At 46.2% G+C, this 24,987-nt stretch overlaps 2 protein-coding genes across 2 annotated transcripts in view; both read right to left on the reverse strand.

The window, feature by feature from the left end:
• Nucleotides 1–733: 733 nt before the first annotated feature.
• fbxw2 (F-box and WD repeat domain containing 2) lies at nucleotides 734–9,005 on the reverse strand. Its single transcript, XM_036528131.1, has 6 exons — nucleotides 8,502–9,005; nucleotides 7,171–7,365; nucleotides 5,958–6,091; nucleotides 4,899–4,985; nucleotides 3,881–4,050; nucleotides 734–1,760 (listed from the first exon to the last, which is right to left on the reverse strand). Exons 1-6 carry the CDS (start codon nucleotides 8,989–8,991, stop codon nucleotides 1,472–1,474), a joined length of 1,365 nt encoding a protein of 454 aa, XP_036384024.1. The 5' UTR covers nucleotides 8,992–9,005; the 3' UTR covers nucleotides 734–1,471.
• A 5,152-nt stretch (nucleotides 9,006–14,157) lies between these two features.
• hmcn2 (hemicentin 2) overlaps nucleotides 14,158–24,987 on the reverse strand; it is a 65,991-nt gene continuing 55,161 nt past the window's right edge. Inside the window, exons 68-81 of the mRNA XM_036526599.1 lie at nucleotides 24,576–24,728; nucleotides 24,129–24,266; nucleotides 23,588–23,709; nucleotides 22,799–23,039; nucleotides 22,528–22,587; nucleotides 21,272–21,391; nucleotides 20,520–20,654; nucleotides 20,068–20,187; nucleotides 18,809–18,934; nucleotides 18,324–18,452; nucleotides 17,639–17,944; nucleotides 16,617–16,736; nucleotides 15,321–15,447; nucleotides 14,158–14,704 (exon numbers count right to left, since the gene is read on the reverse strand). Of these exons, the coding sequence (XP_036382492.1) occupies nucleotides 14,332–14,704; nucleotides 15,321–15,447; nucleotides 16,617–16,736; nucleotides 17,639–17,944; nucleotides 18,324–18,452; nucleotides 18,809–18,934; nucleotides 20,068–20,187; nucleotides 20,520–20,654; nucleotides 21,272–21,391; nucleotides 22,528–22,587; nucleotides 22,799–23,039; nucleotides 23,588–23,709; nucleotides 24,129–24,266; nucleotides 24,576–24,728 (2,270 nt within the window). The 3' untranslated portion in view covers nucleotides 14,158–14,331. The remainder of the gene's footprint in view (nucleotides 14,705–15,320; nucleotides 15,448–16,616; nucleotides 16,737–17,638; nucleotides 17,945–18,323; nucleotides 18,453–18,808; nucleotides 18,935–20,067; nucleotides 20,188–20,519; nucleotides 20,655–21,271; nucleotides 21,392–22,527; nucleotides 22,588–22,798; nucleotides 23,040–23,587; nucleotides 23,710–24,128; nucleotides 24,267–24,575; nucleotides 24,729–24,987) is intronic.

Genomic DNA, 24,987 nt, shown 5'->3' on the forward strand with positions numbered 1-24,987 from the left:
ACTCACACACACCCACTTTCTTCACACGAACGCACAAGCTTGTTTAAATATGTACACACACATTACTGTACATTAAAGTGCTGCTCATATGTACATAAGAGCAGACATTAATGTACACAATCAGAACCACACCAATAGTGTATATTAAAAAAAAAATGTTACCATAATGGTAAAATTCAGGAAGACAAAACACTCGCGTAACACTCAAGTAACCTCCGCCTCCACCACACACATACGCACCCATATTTACCAGAGGACACCTCCCCTGCAGTTGTTATTCAATCGTCAAGGTTATCTCATGGAAAAAAGGGCTGTCTAATCTGAGCAGCTTCACACAAAGATCTTCACAGCTCCTTCCACACCCTGCACGCACACACACACACACACACACACACACACACACACACACACACACACACACACACACACACACACACACACACACACACACACAGACATGCACCACATACACGCGCACACACACACACACACACACACACACACACACACACAATCTCCACTAACAGCACAAGACACATAACCGTTGTGCAAGAGTGACCCGACTCAGCGCAGTTTGGCATAGTAGTGTTCAGCGCACTGGTTCCAGCCGTTAACCTGTAAACTCAAATCACAGTGAGAAAACCTGGACTGCCGATCACAGTGTGCTGCACTGACGACAAAGAGTGACAACAGCGAACTTAAATTGGATAAATATTGACTTTTAATACCTGGAAACATAAGCACATGATGGAATACTAAGTTCAAAGTTGAGCTTAAAAAAAAAAAAAAACCTGTCCCAGAATGTCCAAGTGCAGAAAATGGGCTTCTGAGCACAAGAAGCCACAGGTTGTACATTGTCATTTAGCAAATGTAGCTGCAGTGTTGACGTGGCATCTCCCAGCAACGGCCTACGAGGAACGGGTAGAGAGTGCTGGCACTGTACAGTCAACAGCTGCAGCCGTCTCGAGACCTACCTCACCCCTTCATTTGGGGTTCTCGAAAAAACACCAGCAAATAGGCTAACTTCATCTCTGCTGTAACATGGTTTTCATGAACAAGAATGACGACAACTTCGACGAACAGACCAGACATAAGGTTCCTCAGAAAAATGAAACCAGGTGTTAGTGTTTTACTTTGCGGTGGGTGTTCTTCCTTACACTGATGCAGTAAGCACGTGGGGACAGCGCCCCCGTGTGGCACGGGGTGAGTCCGCACGTGCTGGCTGGCTACACTCGACTCCTTCACACAGTCTAGATTAGAAGCTAAAAGTTTATGTGCAGGTGGTTTTTTTTTTTGTTGTGTGTCTGTGTCCGTGTCCACGCATGTGTGTATGTGTGTGTTTGTGTGGCAGCTTGCAAAACTTTGGTTCATGCAATATCTCAACTTCAACGGCCCACAGATCTGAAGGAAGCAGCACCGGTTTCCTCCCGTCGGCTTTCGCGTGTCCGAGTCCCCGGGACGGCCTGCGACTCTAGCCGTTCTCCTTCCAAAGTACCAGATGAATGCTATGGTCAGGCATGCTCGTGGCAAACACTAGCCCAGAGTCGTTCTGTCCGTCCAGCCCGTTCAGCCAGGAAGTGACACCCGGCAGGAAGCTAGACCCTCTTTTGGACTTCCTGTAGGCAGGAAGAGGCCAGCGTCCCGTTATGGTCTCTGTCCTGAGGTCCATGATATACAAGTAATTGTTATCGAACAACAGAGCGAACACTTCTCCAAAACTGAGCAGAGACAGGTTGGCCGAGTCCTGCGTTTTGATGACCCTGAAAGAGAGAGGAAACAGATGGTGTGGATCTGCTGCAAGACTCACTGCCAGAGCATCACATCCTTTTTTGTTTTTACTTTTTTTTTTGTTGCTGTTGGCCCATTTCTCTGAAATTAAAACAAAAGTGGTGAGACCTGTCAAAACACATTGCCTGCACTAAGTTTATACACGTAACACAATCCTAGCACGCTTAGTCAAAATATCTGTACTAAAACTGTACACAGACGATAAAGGTTTGCCCAGGGATAATAGAACACAAGGTCACATCACATTGACAGCACGTTCAATAGTCTCATTACAAACATCAAGAGTTTAGAGAAGAGAAAAGAGTTTATTTCACTGGTTGGTCTCCCCACCCACACCCAAAGAATTCTTCCTCCAAATGTGTCGCTCATTGGTACAGCCTCAGACCCCCGGGGGCAGTTCAGCAGACAGACACTGAGCGCAGGATACTTACATTTTAGTCTGGGAAAGGCTGCCCCTATTTCAGTTTAGGAAAACGCGCCATTAACGGTTCAGCCTTGAAGAGCTGCCTGAAAGGGCGGCCTTTCCGACTGCTGTCCAATCACGACAGCCAATTTCCTGCCTGCCTGTGCTTTTCCCCGCCCTTGCCCAGGGGTGTGCCATGACTGACAGAGCAGTAACCAATCAGATTTTGTGCTGAACGCACGTGCGGTGCAGGGCAGTGTAAATGACTCAGTTGGGCCTTCTCCTGAAGGTGGCGTCTTGGCCCACAGCCGTTCAGCTTGTGGGGTCAGAGCACCTATTGTCCAGGGTCTAATTGCTCAAGAAAACCAAAGCCTGACTGAGAACCCAACTCTGTCACTACGCAATGCAGATCTGGCTTAGCGCATGCCAGATAGCTGTAATGAAACCATAAATCGCTCTCCGAGATGAATCAGGAACAGAGAAGCCATTCCGTCACCTCACAGGGTCACGTCAGTACTGGCATGGGTGTAAAACTTCCACTGGTGAGTTAGGGAGCCAGAACAAACTTGTGTTTGCTTTAAAAAGGGTCATGATGAATACACAATGCTGTGAAGTTTGATTAATCCAGTCGCTACCGTCGAGATTTGGGCTTTGAGCTGCAGGAAGAAGCTGCATGGTATTTTCTCAAAAGAAACAGAAACATCACAACCACCGCATCTAAAAACTTGCACCATTCCCACACACAACACAGATAATGACGGACAGGCAAGCAGAGGACAGGACGAAAGGGCAGCATGGTTACAGTTGTGTAAGGGGTGGGAGGTATTCTCTCTTTCGGGGAATTGGAGTTGTGTAAAGTTCTTACCGTTCTGATATGTGCGACCACGTCAACAACTCCCCTGCAGCTGGCTTACTATTGTAGAAACAGATGCAATTAGTACACAGCTGGGCACACCACAGTGTGAGCTCACAACAGACATCTACAGACACGCGCACACACACACGCACGCACGCACGCACACACACACAGATACATGCGTGCACGTGCGTGCGCACACACTAACACCAACCCATACACACATGCATGCACATTTGCATGCACATTCACAAACACCCAAGATTACAAATCACTACCATCTGCACACATACACACACCAACACCCATTCATACACGCAAACAAACACAGGGGGACCTGCTGGCTCTTTCGTTCACGGGGAGTTTGGAATGTGCAACACTGGGGTGTGAAAGGTCAACACAGGCCATAATGTGAGGTGTTACCTTATGTGTCATCTTGTGGGGAAAGTCAATACCGTAAAGCATTACTGCTCAGACGTGTGTGGACTCTGAGGGAACGGACTCAGAGGGAGTGGTAAGTGATAAAGAACTGAACTGAACTTTAGTAAAAACACCCCCTCCCAGACCAGCTGACTGCAAAGGTACCACAATGATAACATACAGCATTGTGTATTCACCAACCCTTTCCCTCAGCTACAGTGTGAAGGTTAGAAATAACACAGTGAGAACACTTTTTATCTTTACCCTTTGATGTACCCGCCCGTTCACAGAGGGGACGCCACTCCCACGGCCCGCCACATCCACCCTGTCACACACTCACTGAAAGAGCACTCCTGGCCGCGTTATCTGTGTCTTGTCTATACAGACGAGTGCAGCAGGGGCTGGCCAGGTACCTGATTATCTGGTAGCTGGCGAAATCCCACTGGTACAGGCCCAGGTCGGAGCTGCAGACGATGTAGCGGCCGTCGAACTGCAGCCGTGGCTGCAGACACACGCTGCGGTCCTCCGACACGCTCAGGGTCTTCAAGCACTTGCAGTTGATCTCTCTGCCTATTGGCCAAACCTGATCACGTGACAGGAAGAAAATGCACTGTGGTAAATGCACTGTTCCCGTGTGGTTAGCCGTCTCCCCTTTCTGCAGCTTCTGCAGCCCAACGGCGTGTTTCTACCAAGCAGTACAGTACAGTTCGGTACAGTACGGTACGCAATTATTTGTGTTTCCATCATCAAAAGTTGCGAACCATACCAAAATAAGCGTACCGTACCGTACTGGTTTTTGGTACCCTTCTGCTGGGGTACCGAGCATGGTGGTACGGTTTGTAAAGGATGGAGCTACACCCACTGCCGTCCGTTGATTGGTCGAAGAGAGTCGCCACTTCCGTGCGACAACGTGAATACAATCTAGGGCTGTCAATGTTAACGCTCGTTCACGATTAATCTGGAAACTTTAACGCCTTAATGTTTTAATGCAAATTATCAACTTCCTTCCGTAATTCCAGCACGGATATTTACCTGGCTGAATTACTGAAAGGAGTGGCAAACGCAGATGTGCTGAACGGCAAATTGTAAAATTACTGAGCTGTAAAATTACAGCTGTATTTAATTAAAGGCAATTCATTTGCAGACTTTCACAACTGATTCAAAAAAATCAAAGCTTTATGCAACAAATCATCAAGTGATTTCTAGTATCTATTAATGCATTCTAGTATTCTTGTATGACCTTATTCCCGTCTGTGTGCTAAATTCTTTAAAGTCTTAGTTAAAGAGTGCCATCTTTTGGACGCTATGAAATACTGCACTTCTCTGCGACTTGCGAAATTGCTTGCTCATGCTGCATCTGTTGAGTGAGGATAATGACTGTACCCGAAAACAAACATAAAACAAGATTAGAACATTTATTATGAATCTTACCTTTATTTCATATTTATCTGCACTTAATAAAATGTAGTCACCAGGACTATGCATCAAAGACTCCACTTGACTCTTCTGTAAGACCACCTGAAAGTAAGAGAAAAAGGCTGTCATATTTTAAACAGCAGTACATAACCCATACACGAGACCAGATATATATATATAGACAAAATGTGAAATGTGAAATGAACGTTGCAATAAATAAAATGCGAGAAGATCCACGTGACACTGCGTATATGATGAGCAGTTGCCAAGGTTACATGCCCAGGCCCTTATCTACTATGCCACACAGCTGCCAGACTGGCCACGCCCAGACTCCAGGCCTGGCAGCCACAGTGAACCTAAACCCATCATAACCACGTTTTCCATTAAAACAGGTCTGTGCGGCTGAAATGGCCAATTGCTCCTAATAAGGCATCTATTCTGGGCAACTTCACTAAAACACTAACCTGTCTTTACCCCTTTGCTTGGGTGGGCAAAGGAGGACAAGGGCCCTGTTTTTACATAAGGGCCTTACATTTATCCCACAGGTGCACAGATAGAGAAGGGCTCCGTATTTACAGAAGGGCGTTACCTTTATTCCCCAGGTACACAGGTAGAGATGAATGTTCAGAGCAGGTAGAGAAGTACCTCTGTAGAAGGGCCCTACAGTTTTCACGTGTGAGTGTGGAGGCAGAGGTGGCCCCTACCTTCAGACATGGGCCGAAGACACACCTCTTCAGACTCTACCTGGACTGACAGCCTTGCCATTTTGACCTTGTAAATCTAAGATTCTTGGCTTGTACTTGGAGCTCTCTCTCTCACCTTGCATTTGTAGCACGTTTTTGCCTAGGTAGCACAGCGGTACTTTATTGTCCCAGTGATTGTATTCGATATATGTAACCTTAGTTCAGATTAGCTCTGGCTCACTACACTGACCTTGTGCTCAGCTTCAGCACTATCTGCATAGTGCTGTACACACCTTGCCCTTGTACCTGTTGTCTGCCCACTATATGCACTCTTGTACGCCGCTTTGGATAAAAGCGTCTGCTAAATGAATAAATGTAAATGTAAATGTACCTTTGTGACCCACTCCGTGTGTCCCGTCAGGGTGTTCAGACATGCCCCTGCGGACAAGGACCACACCTTCACAGTGAAGTCCGCAGAACCGCTGACTAATGTGTCCAGCTCATCGTTGTAGTCTATACTGAACACTTCATGAAAAACAAGAGAGACAGAGAGAGCAAAGCGAGTTGGACTTTTCATTTAAGGTACAGTACACTGTAATCTGTAAAGTATAAACCCACTGTAAACTCATTCGCACTGCAGCAGGTTCAACGAAACACGTCAACTGTGCCCCATTGCTTCTAAAAGTATTAAAATGCCAATATGTCCAATTACCTCTTTAAAAAAAGTAAAAAAAAGAAAAAAAAAATGTATGCAAGTAAACAGATTTTGCTTCTTACAAAAACAAGCTATGCAGTCACATCATTTGCAAGCAAGCTACTGACAGGTAATCTCTCTATTGTGTAAATATGAAGATTAATAGCTTACCCTGCGAGTTAAAAAATATATGCTGATTAGCTAGCAACATAATGTTTGCTTAACTATGACTCATCTCTGTTGTCTTCCATAAGTTTACTCCTCACAAATAATTCTGCTGACAGCATGTATTCGGAAATAACAAAAATGACCCGCGGAAACACAAAACAAACACTTCTTTTAGCCTTCACAGGTACAAGTCTGATCAGTGAAACAGACTCCTCCTGTCTCCTCTTTGTCTTTTGCAAGGGCCTCTTGAGCAGACTCCCGTGTGCTCATTTGCACTGACTGAGCTATGCTTATACTCCCTAGATTACCACTGTAACCTCCAATGATTAATTCGCACCAGCCTCATGAGAGGAGTCACAAGCTGACGCAAGATCAGAGCTGCGGCCCTCTCCATCAGCAGAGACAACTAGCCGAGCTAAAGACCCATGTCCCTGGCTGAGGAAACTTCTCTCCCCTCTTGTTCTGGCTCATTCCCAAGCTGCTGGGTTCAGCAACACTCGCATGCAAAGTGCATTCTGAAATCACTGCCTTTCTTTCACCACACAACTAGTGGTCAGTAGGACCAGTCAAAGCCAAACTCTGCAGACTAGAGAGACAGACAGACAGAAAGAGAGAGAGAGAGAGTGTAGCAAGGAATATTTTTTGTTCAGTCAATACCACAACCTCTTAAACATTATTAGACAGAGACAGAGACAGAGAGAGAGAGACAGACAGAGAGAGGGAGCCGAATTTGGAAGCTTACCAGCACCGGTGTGGCCACGGAAGTGCTGGATTTTCGCACCCGAGCTCCACTCCCAGCAGGCAATGGTGTTGTCGAAGGACCCCGTCACCAGCTTCTGCTCGTCGAACTTGACGGCAGCGCAGGTGTGTGTCTGGATGCCGTAGATACACTGCCCCGTGCAGACGTCCCACAGCTTGGCAGAAAGGTCATCGGAGCCTGCGGCGATGACAGCATCACAAGGAGTACAATCTTTAATATTAATCATACCAACCATGTTTCTGTCATTAGCACTACTGTTGTTCTCACCAACATTACAATTCACAAGTAGGGACCCATAATCATCATCCATGGTGATTTATAGAGCAGTACAGACTTACAGGTGAGGCAACAGAGATCTGTTGTATCTGACTGTGACATCATATCTAATGTAAAACTCATACAAGCGACAGTGTGGCATAGCGGTAAGGAGCAGGGCTCGTAAACAAAAGGTTGCAGGTTCAATTCCCTGCTGGGGGACTGCTGCTGTACCCTTGGGCAATGTTCTTAATACTGCCTCAGTAAATATTCAGTTGTATAATCGGGTAACATGTAAAACTGTAACCTATGTAAATCGCTCTGGATAAGATGTAACGTAATGAATCATCATCATGAATTGGCAGTCAGCACTAAAATGGCAGACGGGACTACTGCCATACGTGCATAAATACTTAAATTACAGGAGTTGTGTTTTATTAATTTATTTCAAATGATTTATGTCTGTGCATAAATCATAAACCCTACATGTACTATCAACAGCTGCTTATGACAACATGCAGCAGTTACATCTACGGCAACTGGCAACACTCATGTCTGTTGGAACAACTGCATGAATCCTTTTATTGCCAGCTTTGTCCCTTTTGGTTACAGAGGTCTGAAACATATTGTTTATGAGTGGGTTGCAAGACCTTTAGCAGCCGTGTGGGAGGCTCTTGAGAAAGGACATGCATATCTGACTGACCACAAGGATGACACTAAGCACATAATAAGGCAATGGAGACAATGTACTGTTCATGTGTGGGTTGCAAGACCTTTAGCAGCTGTTCAAGGAGGCTCTTGGGAGGGGACACAGCTATTTGACTGACCACCAGGGATTACAAAACTACATAGACTATGAAACACTCGTAAGCCAACTTTGTCTTTGACAGAGTTGGTTTGAAGCTCTAGGGTGCAACTTTTGAACCACTTGGTAGCCATATTGTTCATTTTTTTCCTGCACAAACAGAAATAGAATAAAACGAAATAAAACGTCCCTACAACCTACACACCCACTCCTCATTGGTCCGCCGGTCTCCGGCGTTACAGGCCACACCCACCTGTACAGAGGAGGCCGTCCCTGTAGTAGAGGGCATAGACTCGGGCACTGTGACCGATCAGCGAGGACGTCTCGAAGGCCTCCTGGTCTTTCAGCTGCTTCATCCTCAGCTTGGCCTTCAGGTAGAGCCTCTTCCAGTGTGCGGCGTCCTGGATGGAGTCGTCGATCTGCCAGCCCAGGTCGCGGCAGGCGCCCTGCCAGACCTCCGTGCAGGCGCTGATGGCCTTGTTCCACTGCTTGCACACCAGGCAGCAGGTGAGCAGGGTCTTGGGGTCAAGCCAGCGCAGCAGGTAGAAGGTGAGCTCCAGGGGCAGCAGCTTGAGGAAGTCACGCTTCAGCAGCGTCTCCAGGCTGTTGGAGAGGTGCCGCAGCTGGGCCGCGCCGCTCAGACCGATCAGGTGGTCCAGCGACTGGTTCTTCTGCTGGTCAGTCAGCGTGAGGAAGGAGGCGGAGACTGACTCCAGCCATCCCTCAAAGGCCTTCTTCTCCATGAGGACATGTGAAAGTTTACCTGGGGGAGTGGATGGACAGACACACACACAAACACACAAACACACACACACACACACACACACACACACGCACACACACATCAGAAATTCAACACCAAAAAGCATGCATGAAAGCCACATGTTCACATGCTAAATAACATGTGCTAAAATAAGAATCTCTGGGAAGGTGTGGCGTCAAATATCACGTCAGCTTGGATTCAGAACCCTTGCAAGCTATGGTCACGTAGCAACAGACAGTCTGTGCAACAGACTCATTACAGTTCCAGACATTGGGGACGTTAGGGTAAAGAGACTGATTTGGCAAGCGGTAACACACCTTAGGCTCCAAAGTATTAAAACATACATATGTCATCAGATGAAAAATCCTCATTGATCTTCACTGAACCCCATTTTACATTCTGGTGGATCACACAACACATTTAATGACTGAGAATGCACTCTTATAAGAAATACATAATACAAAACATATACACCATGAGCCAAAACATTATGACCACTCACAGGTGAACCAAATAACTTTGATCATCTCAAAACAAGGGCACATGTCAAGGTCTGGGTAGATTAGATTGTAAGCGAACAATCAGCTCTCGTACTCAACGTGTTGGATGCAGGAGAAATGGACAGGAGTAAAGAGCTGAGCGACTTTGACAAGGGCCAAATAGTTATGGCCAGAGGACTGGGTCAGAGTATCTCTGAAACGGCAAGGCTTGTGGGGTGCTCTCAATCAGCAGTGGTGATCACCTACTGACAGTGGTCCAATGAGGGACAAACCACAAACTGGCGACAGGGTGTTGGGTGCCCAAGGTTCATTGATGCGCGAGGGCAACGAAGGCTATCCCTTCTGGTCCAAACTGAAAGAAGGTCTACTGTGTCACAAGTCACACAAAATTTTAATGATGGTTACGGGAGGAATGTGTCACAACACACAGTGCATCGCATCCTGCTGCGTATGGGGCTGCGCAGCCGCAGACCGGTCATAGTGCCCATGATGACCCCTGTCCACTGTCAAAAGGCTACAATGGGCACGTGAGCGTTGGAACTGGACCTTGTAGCAATGGAAGAAGGTCGCCTGGTCCGATGAGTCCCATTTTCTTTTAGATCACGTGGATGGCCGTGTACGTGTGCGCCGTTTACCTGGGGAACTGATGGCACCACGATGCACTGTGGGAAGACGACAAGCTGGTGGAGGGAGTGGGATGCTTTGGGCAATGTTCTGCTGGGAAAGCCTGGGTCCGGCCATTCATGTGGAGGTCAATTTGACACGTGCCACCTACCTAAACATTGTTGCAGACCAGGTACACCCCTTCCTGGCAATGTATTCCCTGGTATTCCCTGATGGCAGTGGCCTCTTTCAGCAGGATAATGCGCCCTACCACACTGCACACATTGTTCACACAATGGTTTGAGGAACATGATGAAGTGTTCAAGGTGTTGCCCTGGCCTCCAAATTCTCCTGATCTCAATCCAATTGAGCATCTGTGGGATGTGTTAGACTGACAAGTCAAATCCACGGCCTACTGCACCTCACAACTTACAGGACTTGAAGGATCTGCTGCTAATGTTTTGGTGCCAGATATCACAGGACACTTTCAGGGGTCTTGTAGAGTCCATGCCTCGGGGGTCGGCGCTGTTTTGGCAGCACACGAGGACCAACAGCATATTAGGCAGGTGGTCATAATGTTTTGGCTCATTGGTGTACATTCACATTCTATAGTTATTCACACAATTGGACAGTCACTGTGCAATTCATGTTAACTAATAACCTGGCATACAAACCACCTAGTTACAAATTCGAATGCCTAGCTTGCAAACCGCGATGCACGACTGCCCTGCTCATCTTGATATCACTAACGGCACAACAGTAGAACCGGTGGCACGTTGATGCGTTCACAAAATGGCATTTACTTCTATGGCTTTGCATCACTTTTACGTTTTCATCACAAATACACCCCAAAGCAGCCCCATACACGTACACGCTGTAAAAATATAAAATGAACATCTCCTTCGCACAGTGAGATGGAGTCGTTACCACGCTTGGATTTGAGCGTTTTTCTTCACACGTTACCAATTTTGTGCACAGTAACCGGCCCTTACTCGACATTCAAAACCGACCGACCACTGATTCAGATGGCTTAATCTAGGGTAGCAAGTTACCCAACGTTAGCTAACTAACTAACGTTACTGTAGCTATGAGTGTACGGGTAGCATTCCTTGGTCTTGTACTGTAGCTAGCCGATCATAACGGTACAACATCGTAGCGACCAAGTTTGACAATGAATAGTATACACAATGTCATAGGTATAAGCATAATATCAACATAAGACAATAATAATAAGCATAAATATCATCATAACGTGCAGCTAGCCGGCCGGCGAGCAATGTCATTTGCCTCTAGGTTAAATGCGACCTCGATCACGGAGAAGACGAATAAGTGCAGCTGACATTGGCAGTGCTACCGCTTATATTTTTCGCTAAATTAATTACAGAATCAAACTTCACCAAGACTGGAAATTACCGACCGGTTGATTTTATCTGGAGACAAAGCTAGACTAGGTTCGGTAGCCACCCAAACTACCCAACTTTGCCAGCTAGATACTTATTTAGCAACCAGTAGAGATGATGATCTTACCATTTCCCGCAGAACACGTTGACTATCGGTGGCAGAGGGTAACTTCCAGGGATAGATTTTGGGAAATACATTCAAAAACCTTTCGGGTTAATTCGTTTTGGAAGTAAGAAACATTGACGTAGCTAACGGTTCATTAGCTAGCTAGCTAGCTAACTAGCCGACCTGCTACTGACAAGAAGAAACAGAAAGTAGTTACCTAATCGGTGAATTAACGTTGACCAGATAGCTACCTGGTTGGCTGCTAGCGTTATGATCTTGCTAACCAATGAGGCTTGCTAACATACAGTGATCTAGGTTAGCTAGCTAGATAACTAGCAAGCCAGCTAGCTAGCAAGCGGGTGCTAGCTAGCATTCCTTAAAATTTCACCGATAACACATTCCGTTAGGGAAACGCATGAGAGTAATAAAAAAGCAAAACCAAAATGTGTCCAAAGATGCGGCTCGGCGAAACCACAGACAGAAGCCGTCTGTGTATCTGGGTAGCCAATTAGCCCGCGTTCAGCCGGAGAAAGCAAAAATCGAGTCCGGGGATTCGCAAGCAACAAGGCCGAGGCCGCTTTTGTTTCCTGAGCTTTTCTGGCTTACAGAATGGAGCAATTAGCTTACAGTTTAATGTGTTAGCAAGGTATATTATACAAACGAGTCTGAAATCCTAAACTGTGATATAATAATGCATCTATACGCATGCAATCACTTTTACATAGCTCGCCAGCTGTCTTACTGTTAACTACAAAACCTTCCCAGGATGAAACTGTCTGCAGCGACAGGAAGTTATTCGTTCTAGGAAGTTGAGTTTGACACCAAACTAACGTGGGGAGGAGCGGCAAGATGGCTGACAACACAACGTGGAGTACATTACATTACGTTACTGTCACTGAGCAGACGGTCTTAGGTTATAACAACTTACACAGGTTATAATTTTATCAATTTATACAGCCGGGTATTTACTGAAGCAGTTGTGGGCCAAGTACCTTGGCCAAGGGTACAACAACAGTGCCCCAGCGGGGAATCGAACCAGCAACCTTTCTGGTTATGAGTAAACAGCTCAGCTGGCTTTTACGTTTGCCTCCAGTTCAGCTGGGTAACATATTTCCGCGCATTTGCTATGCACACATAATGTTAATGCCGCCTTCGTCTGTTTGTAAAGGTTGCACGAAATGTGTTAAAAACCCCATTACTTGTGGCATTGAGACCTTGTAGCTAACGTTTTAGCTTGCTAGTTAGCGAGTTAACTAGAAATATTCAACCACGAAGAGGTACGTAGTAGTTAAACGCGTTATATACTGCAATATAAATGACAATGGTTGATAAAATAGTTTACCAGTGAGTTGTTTTAGGGCGAATTGTTGCTTGCTAATTCCCCACTGGTGTGACCTTGGAGTTAAGGTGGATCAATAAAAGACAGGCAAATATGCAAACCTTAGATATTAAACCCTACATTTTGTCCCGGACGAGACAGTCAGTGATGCAGTATTATGTTTGTGTATGTATTTACTACGATGTTGTAGATGTAAATCCATAAACCATGTTTGGTGTGTTGATTACAAAGAAGCATGGCAGAGTAAGTAACTTTATACATCAACTTTATACTTTTGAATAATCTGGCTGATCACTCGTAATATTCACTCCACCTGTGTTTTAGGGGACTTCAGTATAATTCAGTTAAAAATAATGTTTTAATTAATCGGTGGGCTTTTCCCTCTAAGATGTTCTAGTCTCCATATAATTCTGCCTGTGTACATTCATTCCAGCAAACACGTCTGAGAATGATCACCTAATACAACATGTAAAAATAAAATGATTTAATAATCAAAAAATGCATTTGAAAATACAAAGTGGTGAAGTCAGTCCAAGAGGTAGAACTTATACAGTCAAGATGCTTTTGAAATTGAAACTCAAGTTACTTCTTTGTCTTGGGCAAATACTGTCTTACATTATGCCACATATATAAAACAAAACATTTAATAACTGCTTTAGTTAAGGAAATACTGATAAAATATTGCTCAATTAAAAAAACAACATCCATTTTATTTCTGGGAGAACATGATGTTACTCTATTGGCATTCATTTGTGGAACTGTAATTATGTTTTTCTATAAATCTGCAATGTCGAAATACATAATTACATTCAGTATTGTAGCACTTCAATAATTCTTGATCCCACAACACGAAATACAAGTCAAAACTAAAAATAAAGAAGAATCTCCACTATTGCATAACACTCTAATGTTGTCTCAACATTTCCAAAACATTACACTGAAATTACATCACCCCAGCATTAAAAGTACATTATGCATTAGCTAGGATGTACATTTTAGTTATGCATAATTCATCCAACGCTTAATAAGGTCAACACATGTTTTTAAGAACAGGCAATAAATCACAAAATATTCTTGCATTTGCAACACATTAAAACCGTGGCCCAGCAGTTTCAATTTAATGAATACCACATACAACAGAAAAATCCCAATGATGTCCTTCCATGAGGTTGAACTCGTGACTAACTTATATTGGGCACTACAATCCTGATCCTCAGGTCTGGCACACAGCAAGAAGTGCAGGAACAGACCAGATCTTGAATGTAAGGTGATGGCTGGCATATCGTTCATTGTGCACGGTCTGTGGGGTTTTTGTGATGTCATGATGGGGGTGGAGCCAGGTGGCCGGGGTTTCAGCTCCCAGCCCGGTGGCTCAGTAGGGGTAGCTGGAGATGGAGATGTAGATGATGAAGATGCTCTGGTAGGTGACGTGGCCCTGGGCGGAGAGGGTGGTGGCCTGCACCCGCAGCCGCACCAGGCCCGGCCTGTCCAGCGACCGCACCGTGAAGATGATGCCCCGCCCCGCCTCGTCCCGGATCCCGAAGGGCTGCCCGCCGGTGTCTCCACCCTGCTCCAGGATGGTGAAGGAGGTGCGTTCCTGCAGCACCCCGGTCTCAGAGAAGGCCGACAGGCGCACCACGTTGTGATTGGCTGGGATGCCAAGGGGGAGGGTCAGCAGCTTGTACTGCAGCAGAAGGGGAGAGCCCCCGGGAGCGCAGTCCAGAGAGCAGGGCCTGTAGCACGTTCTGAGGGTGCGAGACAGAGACGGATGGGGTTATGCTACACACATTGGCGTTAATGTGTTTGGCCTGCAGAGTAGCTGATCCAGAGCAAATGAAAAAACAAAGTGCAAAAGTGGTTATGATAAGACCATACGGACGATATCACAAGCAGAAAATGTCAGATCACATTTGAACAAAGGTGTTGGTGCGTCACACAGTGCTACAGTAATCAGTGATTCATACATGATTAAAATACCGATTAATTAAAGATGAGGGATTAAGGGAATGGGAGAGACAATACACCATTCCTGCAAGTGTAAAGGAACTGAATATATAGGTCACTGTAGTGGTTGTTGCATTCAAAAACGAATGTCAATGCCCAGAGCCTGACTAAATGATTACACAACTGCTCTTACAACCAAAGCGTTTTTTTTTTTTTCACAATTGACAAGGTGTGGTTTCATTTAACCGCTTAAAAAGCTGAAATGTTCCTTTGGATAAAAGCACCTGCCAAATGAATAAATGTAAATGTAAATGTGATCCTGTGACCAATCCTGTATGGCATCCAGCCATCACCCACATCAATCGTCCATTCAGCAAGAGTGCCAGGCGCCAAGCCCATGGTACTTTGACCCCTTACCCTGGACTGCCCCCTCTCTGGTAGGAGGCGGGACAGGGTGTGTCGAGGCACTGGTACCCCCCTCGAGTGTTGAAGCACATCTGGTTAGGCCCACACTGTATTCCCTGTACTGTGCACTCATCAATATCTGCAAGTAAAAGAGGAAAGGTATTTGAGTGCAAACCTGAGTCTTCACAGCACATAACAGACACTCTTCAAGTTTACTTTAAAAAACACCACTGCATATTAGGTATGAAGTGTGATGTTTTTTAAAGAGTAAAATGAAGGATCTCACAGCAAAAGATAAAAAAGCATATCTAAAAAACAAGTTATAAATATTTTGAAATTCATGTAAAAATAACACAAAACTAAATAAAAAAGAAGTTCACTGCTAAAACAACTTAAACACCCTAGGCAAAAATGAGAGCTCATGTCTGAGTCCAGCTAAGAGTTTGGACAAATTGCTTTTGTGAATACAGACAGTACTGGCTTTTGTAGCCAGATTAATACACCACGCAAGAGACTGGACTTCATACAGCAGCTGCTGGAAGAAGCCCTTTTAGTGGCTTCTTCTCTCCTATGCCCAGGCCAGGGAAGTGTTATGCACAAGATGCCTGTGATCCAACAGCACCTTCTTTGGGGGCTTTTGTTAATGAGATACTTTGAGAGTCCTGCCCACACGGCGAGGCACATTCCAGAACTGGCTGGATGAATGTCAGCTGGATTTTCAGAGGACCGTCTGAAGGAGCCCCAGGGTGTTCGAACACACCCAAGTGGTGGATTTGTTGGTTGTGCTTAACTAACCACGTAGTGGACATGGTAATCTCATGCAAGGTCAGATGATAGCTGTGCTCTAAGAGTTTGAAAACATGTACTCATTTCTCTCTAATATTTTAGTATAGTAGGATAAAGAAGGGATGGGTAGCAGTGTGGTGCAGTGGTAAGGAGCAGGGCTCGTAACTTGAAAGGTGGCTTGTTTGATTCTCGGCTGGGGCACTGCTCTTGTACCCTTGGGCAAGGCACTTAAACCATAGTTGCCTCAGTAAATATCCAGCTGTATACATGGATCAAATTGCAACCTATGTAAGGGTGTCTGCTAAGTGACAATAATGTAACCTAATTGATCAATTTCATCGGTTTCTGAAGGTTAACGAATTTGGCTTTAGGCTGCATTCACTGAGAGAGAGTAATGTGCCCCCACTCTGCAACAGCATTGACGGCAGCTTACATTGGACCTGGAATGGGTCCTGTGCAGTGACCTGAAAAGCGAAAGGTACGTGCTGCACGCTGTGAGCACGCTGCTCCAGCCACACCTACCCTTGCAGCTCCTCCCATTGGGTAAGAGCTGGTACCCTGGGGGACACAGGCACTGGAAGCTGCCCAGAGTGTTCCGGCACTCGTGCTGGCATGGGTTCCTCTGCAAGCATTCATCTATGTCTGCGGAGAGAGAGAGAGAGAGAGAGAGAAAGAGAGAGAGGAGGGAGGGAAAGAGAGAGGGAGAGAGAGGAATAGAGAGAGAGAGAGAGAGAGAGGGGAGGGAGGGGGAGAGAGAGGAATAGAGAGAGAGAGAGAGGAGGGAGGGAGAGAGAGAAAGAGAGAGAGGGGGGAGAGAGAGAGAGGGAGAGAGAGGAATAGAGAGAGGGAGAGGGAGAGAGAGGAGGGAGGGAGAGAGAGAAAGAGAGAAAGGAGGGAGGGAGAGAGAGAGAAAGAGAGGGGGAGAGGGAGAGAGAGAGAGAGGAATAGAGAGAGAGAGAGAGGAGGGAGGGAGAGAGAGAAAGAGAGAAGGGATAGAGGGAGAGAGAGAGAAAGAGAGGGGGAGAGGGAGAGGAAGAGAGAGGAATAGAGAGAGAGGGAGAGAGAGAGAGAGAGAGAGATGATGTAATGAGATGAGGTCATAGAGCCTGTCACAGAGGGGCCAACTGAACAGCCTAACGTTCCCAATGTGGTTGCAGTTTCTGTAATGACAGTTGAAAGCCCTTTTATTTCTTTAAAGTGAAATACAGTGCACAAACAAAAATTAAAAGAGCACAAATATGTACTGACTGTTAAAAATAATGTAAAAGTTTAAAAGCTCCTTGTTACAGCTGCTGCTGTATCCTGTAGGGACTTATTTTATTGTTGTGCATCAAGCCCCTGCCATCTTTACATCCTGCATCATAAAAGCATTGTGTGTAGTAAATCTATGGATTTTCAGATTAGAAAAGTAATTCAATACGTAAAAGTAACTCTGTACTAATCTCTGTTGTTGAAATATGCTCAGTCTGACTTCTATTCTAGGGCTCTGATTGGTTATAAAGCTGGGCCAATCAGCGAGCCCCGCCGCGCAGTGCGGTACGTACCCACGCAGACGCTGTCCTTGCGGGTGAACCCGAGCGGGCAGCCGTACCGGGTGCTGTGGGACAGGCTGTGCTGCTCGGGCTGGACAGAGAGCCGGCCGAGGACGGGCCTCCCCCGGGTGGACACCAGTTGGGGCCGCAGCCTCGCCAGGACGCGGGTGCCGTTGGCCAGCCCCCTCTCCAGACCGGCGCAGGAGCGCCCGTCACCCAGCAGCGTGGTGCCCGGCGGGCACAGGCAGCGGAAGCTACCCGGAACGTTCCGGCACTGGTGGGCACAGGGGCTGGGCACCTGCTGGCACTCATCGATGTCTGAAACAAATGAAAATGAGGAATAAAACCCACACAAAGCCCTCAAAGGTGACACACGCAAAGCAAGGCTTATAAACCGAAGTTTACAGGTTCAATTCCCAGGTAAATTGTTTCAGTTACATTAGTGTCATTTAGCTCTTATCCAGAGCTACTTCCATAGGTTACAGTTTTTACATATTACTCATTTATACAGCTGGATATTTACTGAGGCAATTCTGAGTTAGGTACAGTAGCGGTACCCCAGCAGGGAATTGAACCAGCAACCTTTTGGTTACAAGCCCTGCTCCTTACCCCTATGCTATACTCCTGCCCAGTTAACATCAGCTGCATTAATGGGGGGGAGATCACAGCACACACACTGGAGAGCACGATGTCTTACCTAGGCACGGCCGACCCACGCCCTGCGACCTGTACCCTCGGGGGCACACGCAGCCGTACCCCCCGACCGTGTTCTGGCAGATCTGGTTGTAGCGACACATGTGGCTTCCGTCCTTGCACTCGTCCACGTCTGCAACACACCAGACAACACGCGTGTTCACAGCCGGCCCCACGTCATGTGCACACGCATTTTCTACGTGCTGACCAGACAGTCAGCTCGGTGTGCTTCACACTGAAAATTGTCTCTCTGGCATTGTTGGAGCTATAAGCGTTCTGATTTGCTGGCTCATTATGATGATCCTTGAAGAGGAGTGGTCTAAAATCTATGCTAAAACATCTATGCTAACTGGTTTCCAAGCAAAACCATGTGGACAGAGGATATGAAGAATGCAGGAGCTGTATATCTGGTCATAGTGTAGGATATCTGTGATGTATATATGTGGCATTAGGATCAGGCTTTCTGATTGGCTGCCAGGGCCATCTCACCTACGCAAACCCCTCCCTCTGCCTTGGTCATGCCAGCTGGGCAGCTGTCGAAGCACTGATACCCTCCGTCTGTGTTACGGCACTCCTGGTGAGCCGGGCACACGTTCCTGGTGCACTCGTTAATATCTGCAGGCGCACACGCACACACACACGCACACACACACACACACCCACAAGATAATCAGTTACCATCAGCGATTCAGTGGAACAGAGGTGAGGAACACAGCTGTCATTTCTGTTTGATGATAACATTCCTTTTTAATGAGCAAGGACTGTTGAAGTACCCCTCCTACTGACAAGCCCACAATCTACCACCAAATCAGAATCCTCTTGACCTTTGCCTCACACTCGTATGCCTCTCTCCGAATTGCATAGATCTCATTATTTTGAAATAAGACAGAAATAAAGTGTCTTTCTCACTGCAGCTGAATTTAATGAGCCTGTCTCTTTGGAGAGACACACGCCATCATTGCAAAGCTGAAGGAAGCTGGCCGCCATATAGAAGCTTCTTTCAGGAGAGGGGTTATCACCATAACTTTCCGAGCTTTTATCATATAGTTTGACTTCATCATCAGTTCGAAATCCCCAAAGCAAAGGCTGATGATAATTTATAACATATTATCAAAGTACGTCCTATTGTTGTTAAGATTACATTACGGTTTAGACACACCCTCGAACCACAAATTTCCAAACTGTGTAAATATTATGTTCAATTTTAAGCAGCACAGAGAGCTTTTGAGTAAGATTCAACCCCTAACATTTCGCCTGTCCCATTGGAGGGTTTGTCAGATAACAGGTCTTGAACAGGACAGGTAAGAAGGAGTGTGGAATTGGTTTTATAAAAAGATACACACATCCAAACATGGAAGATGGAAATAGGCAAAAACACCAACAACCTGTACAGCTGCAGGCAGAAGTTATTTTATCACAAGTGAGCAAAGGGACAGCATTTTGGTCAAAACGTTGTACTTATTTTGGGAGGTATAGGGGTGGCAGTGTAGCGTAGTGGTAAGGAGTAGGAAAGGTTGCTGGTTCAATTCCTTGCTGGACCACTGCTGCTGTACCCTTGGATAGGGTACTTAACTCACAATTGCCTCAGTAAATATCCAGCTGTATAAATGAATAACATTGTAAAAAAACTGTAACTGATGTAAGTCGCTCTGGATAAAAGCTAAATGGCAATAATGTACTGTAAATGTAATGTATATATCAGTGTGCAGACTTTGTTTCTTAGCCCTCAATGACACGAGGCTACTGACCCAGGCAGCGGACGCCAGAGAGCTGGTACCCTGGGCGGCAAGAGCAGCGAAAGGAGCCCAGGGTGTTGTGGCACTGATGATGGCAGGGAGAGACGGAGGACTCCTGGCACTCATCCACATCTGCAACACACACACACACACACACACACACACTCTCCAGTCAATGGAGGCAGGTCAAGGTCAACCCCACTAGGACAATAACTGTATATTTGGCATTCGGTTGTTTCAAATAAGAGGGAAAGAACAGTATCATTGTCTTCTTTTTGTCTTCTGTCTTCTCTCTATGCTTTTCCTGTTTTGCAGAACCTGAAAGGCTGAACAGAATCAATAGGTTTGACGTTTTAGCCCAAATACAGGAGTCAGACCGTGAACCTCGGCCCACGTGAGTGGTGAGTGCCAGGCCCAGCGGGTCGGGCTGGATCGATTGGTTCCTGCACTGCTGTCAAACTTGCCTTCACAGCTGGTTCCCACGGCGCTGGGCTTGAACCCTGGGCCGCACTGCGCCTGGCAGCGGTACGTCCCTACGGTGTTCACGCACTGCTGGTTGTAGTGGCACATGTGCGAGCCCTGGGCACACTCATCAATATCTGCAGGGTGATGTCACACAAGTGATGTCACACATGTGATGTCACAACATTTAAAGTTAATATTTACATTCAGTCATTCAGCAAACACTCACACACTTATCCAGAGTGTCAAAAAGAATAATTTCAGACAATGGGGAGCTATCAGGATTTGTCACCTCATTTTAATGCAACTGCAGGCTGTTTCTGACTGAACTCACCAGACTGGTACATTATACTTTAGCACAGTAGTTTATATTGTGCTGATTTTACACTTAAATACACAGCTTGAAAATGAAAATGAACACAGACCACACAGTGCACATGGCTGGGCCCAACTAGTGATGATGATGACCATCATATATTCTTCAGGTCAAAGAAAGCTGTGCCCTCTGTTCAGTTTCAGAAAGGTGTCCATTACTGACTTTTCAGACTGAGTAATAATAATTATAATGATAATAATAATAATAATAATAATAATCATCATCATCATTATCATCATCATCTCAGACTTGCAGCGGTGGCCGATGAGCCACAGGGGAGGCAGAAAACAGCTGGTTTTAGGTTTAAACCGAGCTCCAGCACCATTGCTCTAATCCTGATCTGATCCACAGAAAGTGCTGGTGCCCCTGGAGCCTGACCTTGGCATGTGTTGGAGTACGGGGAGATGCTGAAGCCGGAGGGGCAGGCGCAGGAGAAACCCCCCATCACGTTATTGCAGGAGTGAGAGCAGGGGGACTGGACCACACACTCATCCTCATCTGAGAGAAGGGAACACACAGACAGACACAGACACACACAGACACAGACACACACAGACACACACACACACACCATTCACACACGCACGCACACGCACACACATAGACACACACACACAGACACAGACACACACACACACACACACACACACCATTCACACACACACGCACACGCACACACACAGACACACACACACACACACACACACACACACACACACACACACACACAGACACACACACACACACACACACACACACACACACACACACACACACACACAGACGCATACATGCATCCACACCATACACACACACACACACACACACACACACACACACACACACACACGGGTGTGTTAAACTTTAAACAGGAAAAAAGAAGCAGAAGCAATGTCTCTCAATGTCCTCAAAGCAGCAATACCATTAAGTGCCTTCTTACAGTTCACTGTAATGTGACTAGCTGGTCAACATTATGGAAAACTACAGCAGTACCTCAACCATGCAAATCTGTGAAAATTGTGTGAGAGGATCAGAGGTCAGAGAAGAGGTTGGAAAAATTATTCTGCTCCAGAAAACGAGGAGTGTTTCAGTGATTACTACGACTGCTTTATGCTATGGTCTCTCTCTGTTATCCAAGTTCTTCAAACTCAGTAAGGAAGTGCTGCATCATGAGATGCTCAAAGTGGTGACTGTGCTATCGCTTTATATTTATTGCATCCATCCACTGGTAAATGTAGATTTCCTAACATAATTTGAAAATCAAATCAGCATATAAATTGGGTAGTCAGTAGGAAATGATGTCAGAATTAGACACTTCACAGAGTTGATCACTGGGATGAACGCCATATTAGATGGTAGCTTCCTAGCTCTGATAACAGCTGCTGTTCCTCGACTGCCTCCCTTTTGAGCACAACCGTTGGTGGTTAAACATGGACTGCAATTTTCTAATCTTTATAATCTTTCATAAGAATTCATAACAATATATAGAAGAGGAATTTTTTTCACAACCAGATCATGGAGATCGCTCCAACAACAAACACACATAAGTTTCAGCACAAACTTGTTGTGCTTTTACTGGCATTCTCCCAGGAACACTGATAAATGTGTGATTATTCTCGGGGGCACCCTCTTACCCGCACAGTACGAGGCTGCGTCCAGGACGAACCCTTGAGGACAACTCTCTCCTTCGCCATCTAGGAATGAAGAGGTCACTTCATGCAATAACAGACTGTCTTACATGACAATCAGAATCAGGCTTTATTGGCCAAGCATGCTTCTTCACACCCAAGGAGTTTGACTCCGATTCCAGTGTCTCTCATGAACTACAAGTACTATGTGAGATAATTAATTATCACAGCCGGTCTGCCTTTTTAAAATGGCCCTGTGTGACAGACGTCCACCCACCTGGGATGAGCAGGGAGACGGTGAGCTGGAAGTCCAGGCTGAGGGTGAGGCGGCTGTAGAGCCCGTTAATGCTGGAGACCCGGAGCAGCTGCAGCAGGGGCCCCTGCCGGCCCTGGCTCCCCTCGTACACCAGGGAGTGATTGCAGCGCAACGACAGAGGAGCGCCACCCTGCTGGTGGGTCTGGGAGGACCAGGCGTACAGCTGCCCCGGTCCCGTCTGCACGTAGGACTCGTCAAACTCCTGAAAGACACAAAGAGCTCGGAAAATAACCCAGAAGTGCAATTATTTAACACATTTTGGCACTTTAAATATTATATTTTGTCATATAATGTCTTGAAGTTTGGCTTTGCATGTCATCCAGAGACACTTAAGTCCACTTGTAAATGTGCAAAACAAAAAGTCTCCAATCTGGCAACCAGACCACATTTGATGGTGAGTGGGAGTGTGGGTGGTTCAAACCACTAAGTGTTAAACCTAGGATAAGACTTGCTCCTCAGGTTACAGTTTGCCTGTACTGTACTGGTTTGTCTGACTATGTAATGTAATACTGTGCTTAATAATGACCCTGATTGGATAATCATGTTACTGCAGGAACCATAAAGCTTTCAGGGGCAATCAAGAAGTTTGCCTGGTCATCTTGGCCAGGGGATGACAGCAGAATTTTTTCATTTCAAAACCCCACCCCCTACTCAGTAAAGCGGATTCTTTGCAACTGGAGTCGTGGGGCCTTCTTTAGCTGAACCTGGAAGGAAACATAAAAAAGGGCTGTCCTTTGACCCTGCACTGACCTGCAAGCTGATGTGTGACCCTGACAGGATTTGGGGGACGAAGCCATTGATGACGATGTCCACCAGGAGAACCCCTTCAGCGTCCAGCCCTCGAGCCACGTGGGTCAACCGGAGAATCTCACCTAGACACAAAAAACAGAGAGTGCTGTATCACCTTTTCTGCTGTCTAAAACACCTCCCCTCCACACATGCAGAAACAGCCAGTACTGCTTTTTCTAAGGCTTATAGCTCTTATAGCTCAATGGTGTTGTTTCTGCTTTTATTTGTCGCGGGCTGAGAAAGACAACTTCATTCACCCAGACCAGTAAGATCTGTTTGTCTTCATTCTTGCTTCATTTCTGAACTGTTACTTTAATAATTTGCATTATTAAATATTATTACATTAACAACATTAATTTGTGTAGCATTTGAGCATTTCTTTCTGGTAAGTCATGTGTAAATGCATTCTTAATTGAAAGTTAATCTGTTTAACTTCCACCTTATCAGAGGCTGTACTGTAAGTCACTCTTCAGCCACCTACAGGATCTCACACCATCCTCACCTGTCTCAAACTCCAGCTGGGACTCCTGTCGGAACTGACCCTGGGTCAGTGAGTAGCCGTTCCTGGTGCTGTCAGTCTGAAGCACAGTTGTCCAGTAGATCGGTGTGAAGACAGACACCAGAACCCGCAACAGTGGCCCTGCAGCAGAACCCAGCGGATTCGGGTCACGCCTTCACATCCTGAGCTCGGCTCCACACACAAACTCTGTACATCACTTTGTTCGTTTGACATACACCGTTACCTCACTTACTGACTTACTGTGTTAACTTTAGCCCACTTAAACGGCTGGAACAATCGAGTAGCATGCATAAGGATACTACAGTTACATCCTGTCTAGGATTCACACCCATAATCACCTGGGTTCAGAGCCTAAGTCAGTACGGCACACTCATGCTAGCACTCCACGCCCCTGCCAGCACCGCGCTCCCCCCAGCCAGGTCTACGCACCTACGCTGGCTGGGATGTTTTCCACATGGGCCTCCAGGGTGCTGGTGCCCTGCTCCGGGTTGTCGGTGATGTTGGCCTCCAGGAATGCCACCCCAAACTCCTCCTCGTTCACCATCCCGATCAGGCTGCCCCGCGCACGCCGGGGTACCTCCCCTTCAGGCCATGACCCAGGGAGATGGGAGAGGAGACGTCAGAGCCAGGAAACATGAGAAAGCACACAGAGGGCGTAAACGAGTGTGGCCGTGTAGCATAGCGGTAAGAAGCAGGGCTTGCAGCTGAAAGGTTGCTGGTTTGATTCCCTGCTGGGGCACTGCTGCTGTACCCTTGGGCAAGGAACTTAAACCACAGTTGCCTCAGTAAATATCCAGCTGTGTAAATGGATAATATGTAAAAACTGTAATCTAGGTTAGTC

This window comes from Megalops cyprinoides, chromosome 4, assembly GCF_013368585.1.
Source record: "Megalops cyprinoides isolate fMegCyp1 chromosome 4, fMegCyp1.pri, whole genome shotgun sequence".
Taxonomy (NCBI): Eukaryota; Metazoa; Chordata; class Actinopteri; order Elopiformes; family Megalopidae; genus Megalops; species Megalops cyprinoides.

Excerpts from the sequence above, each read along its gene's own strand:
- fbxw2 (XM_036528131.1), bottom strand. The coding sequence starts at position 8,991 with ATGGAGAAGAAGGCCTTTGAGGGATGGCTGGAGTCAGTCTCCGCCTCC. Across the intron at positions 6,092-7,170 it reads CCGTGGCCACACCGGTGCTG|TGTTCAGTATAGACTACAAC; the intron begins GTAAGCTTCCAA and ends TTTTTCATGAAG. Across the intron at positions 4,051-4,898 it reads CAGATAAATATGAAATAAAG|GTTTGGCCAATAGGCAGAGA; the intron begins GTAAGATTCATA and ends TCACGTGATCAG.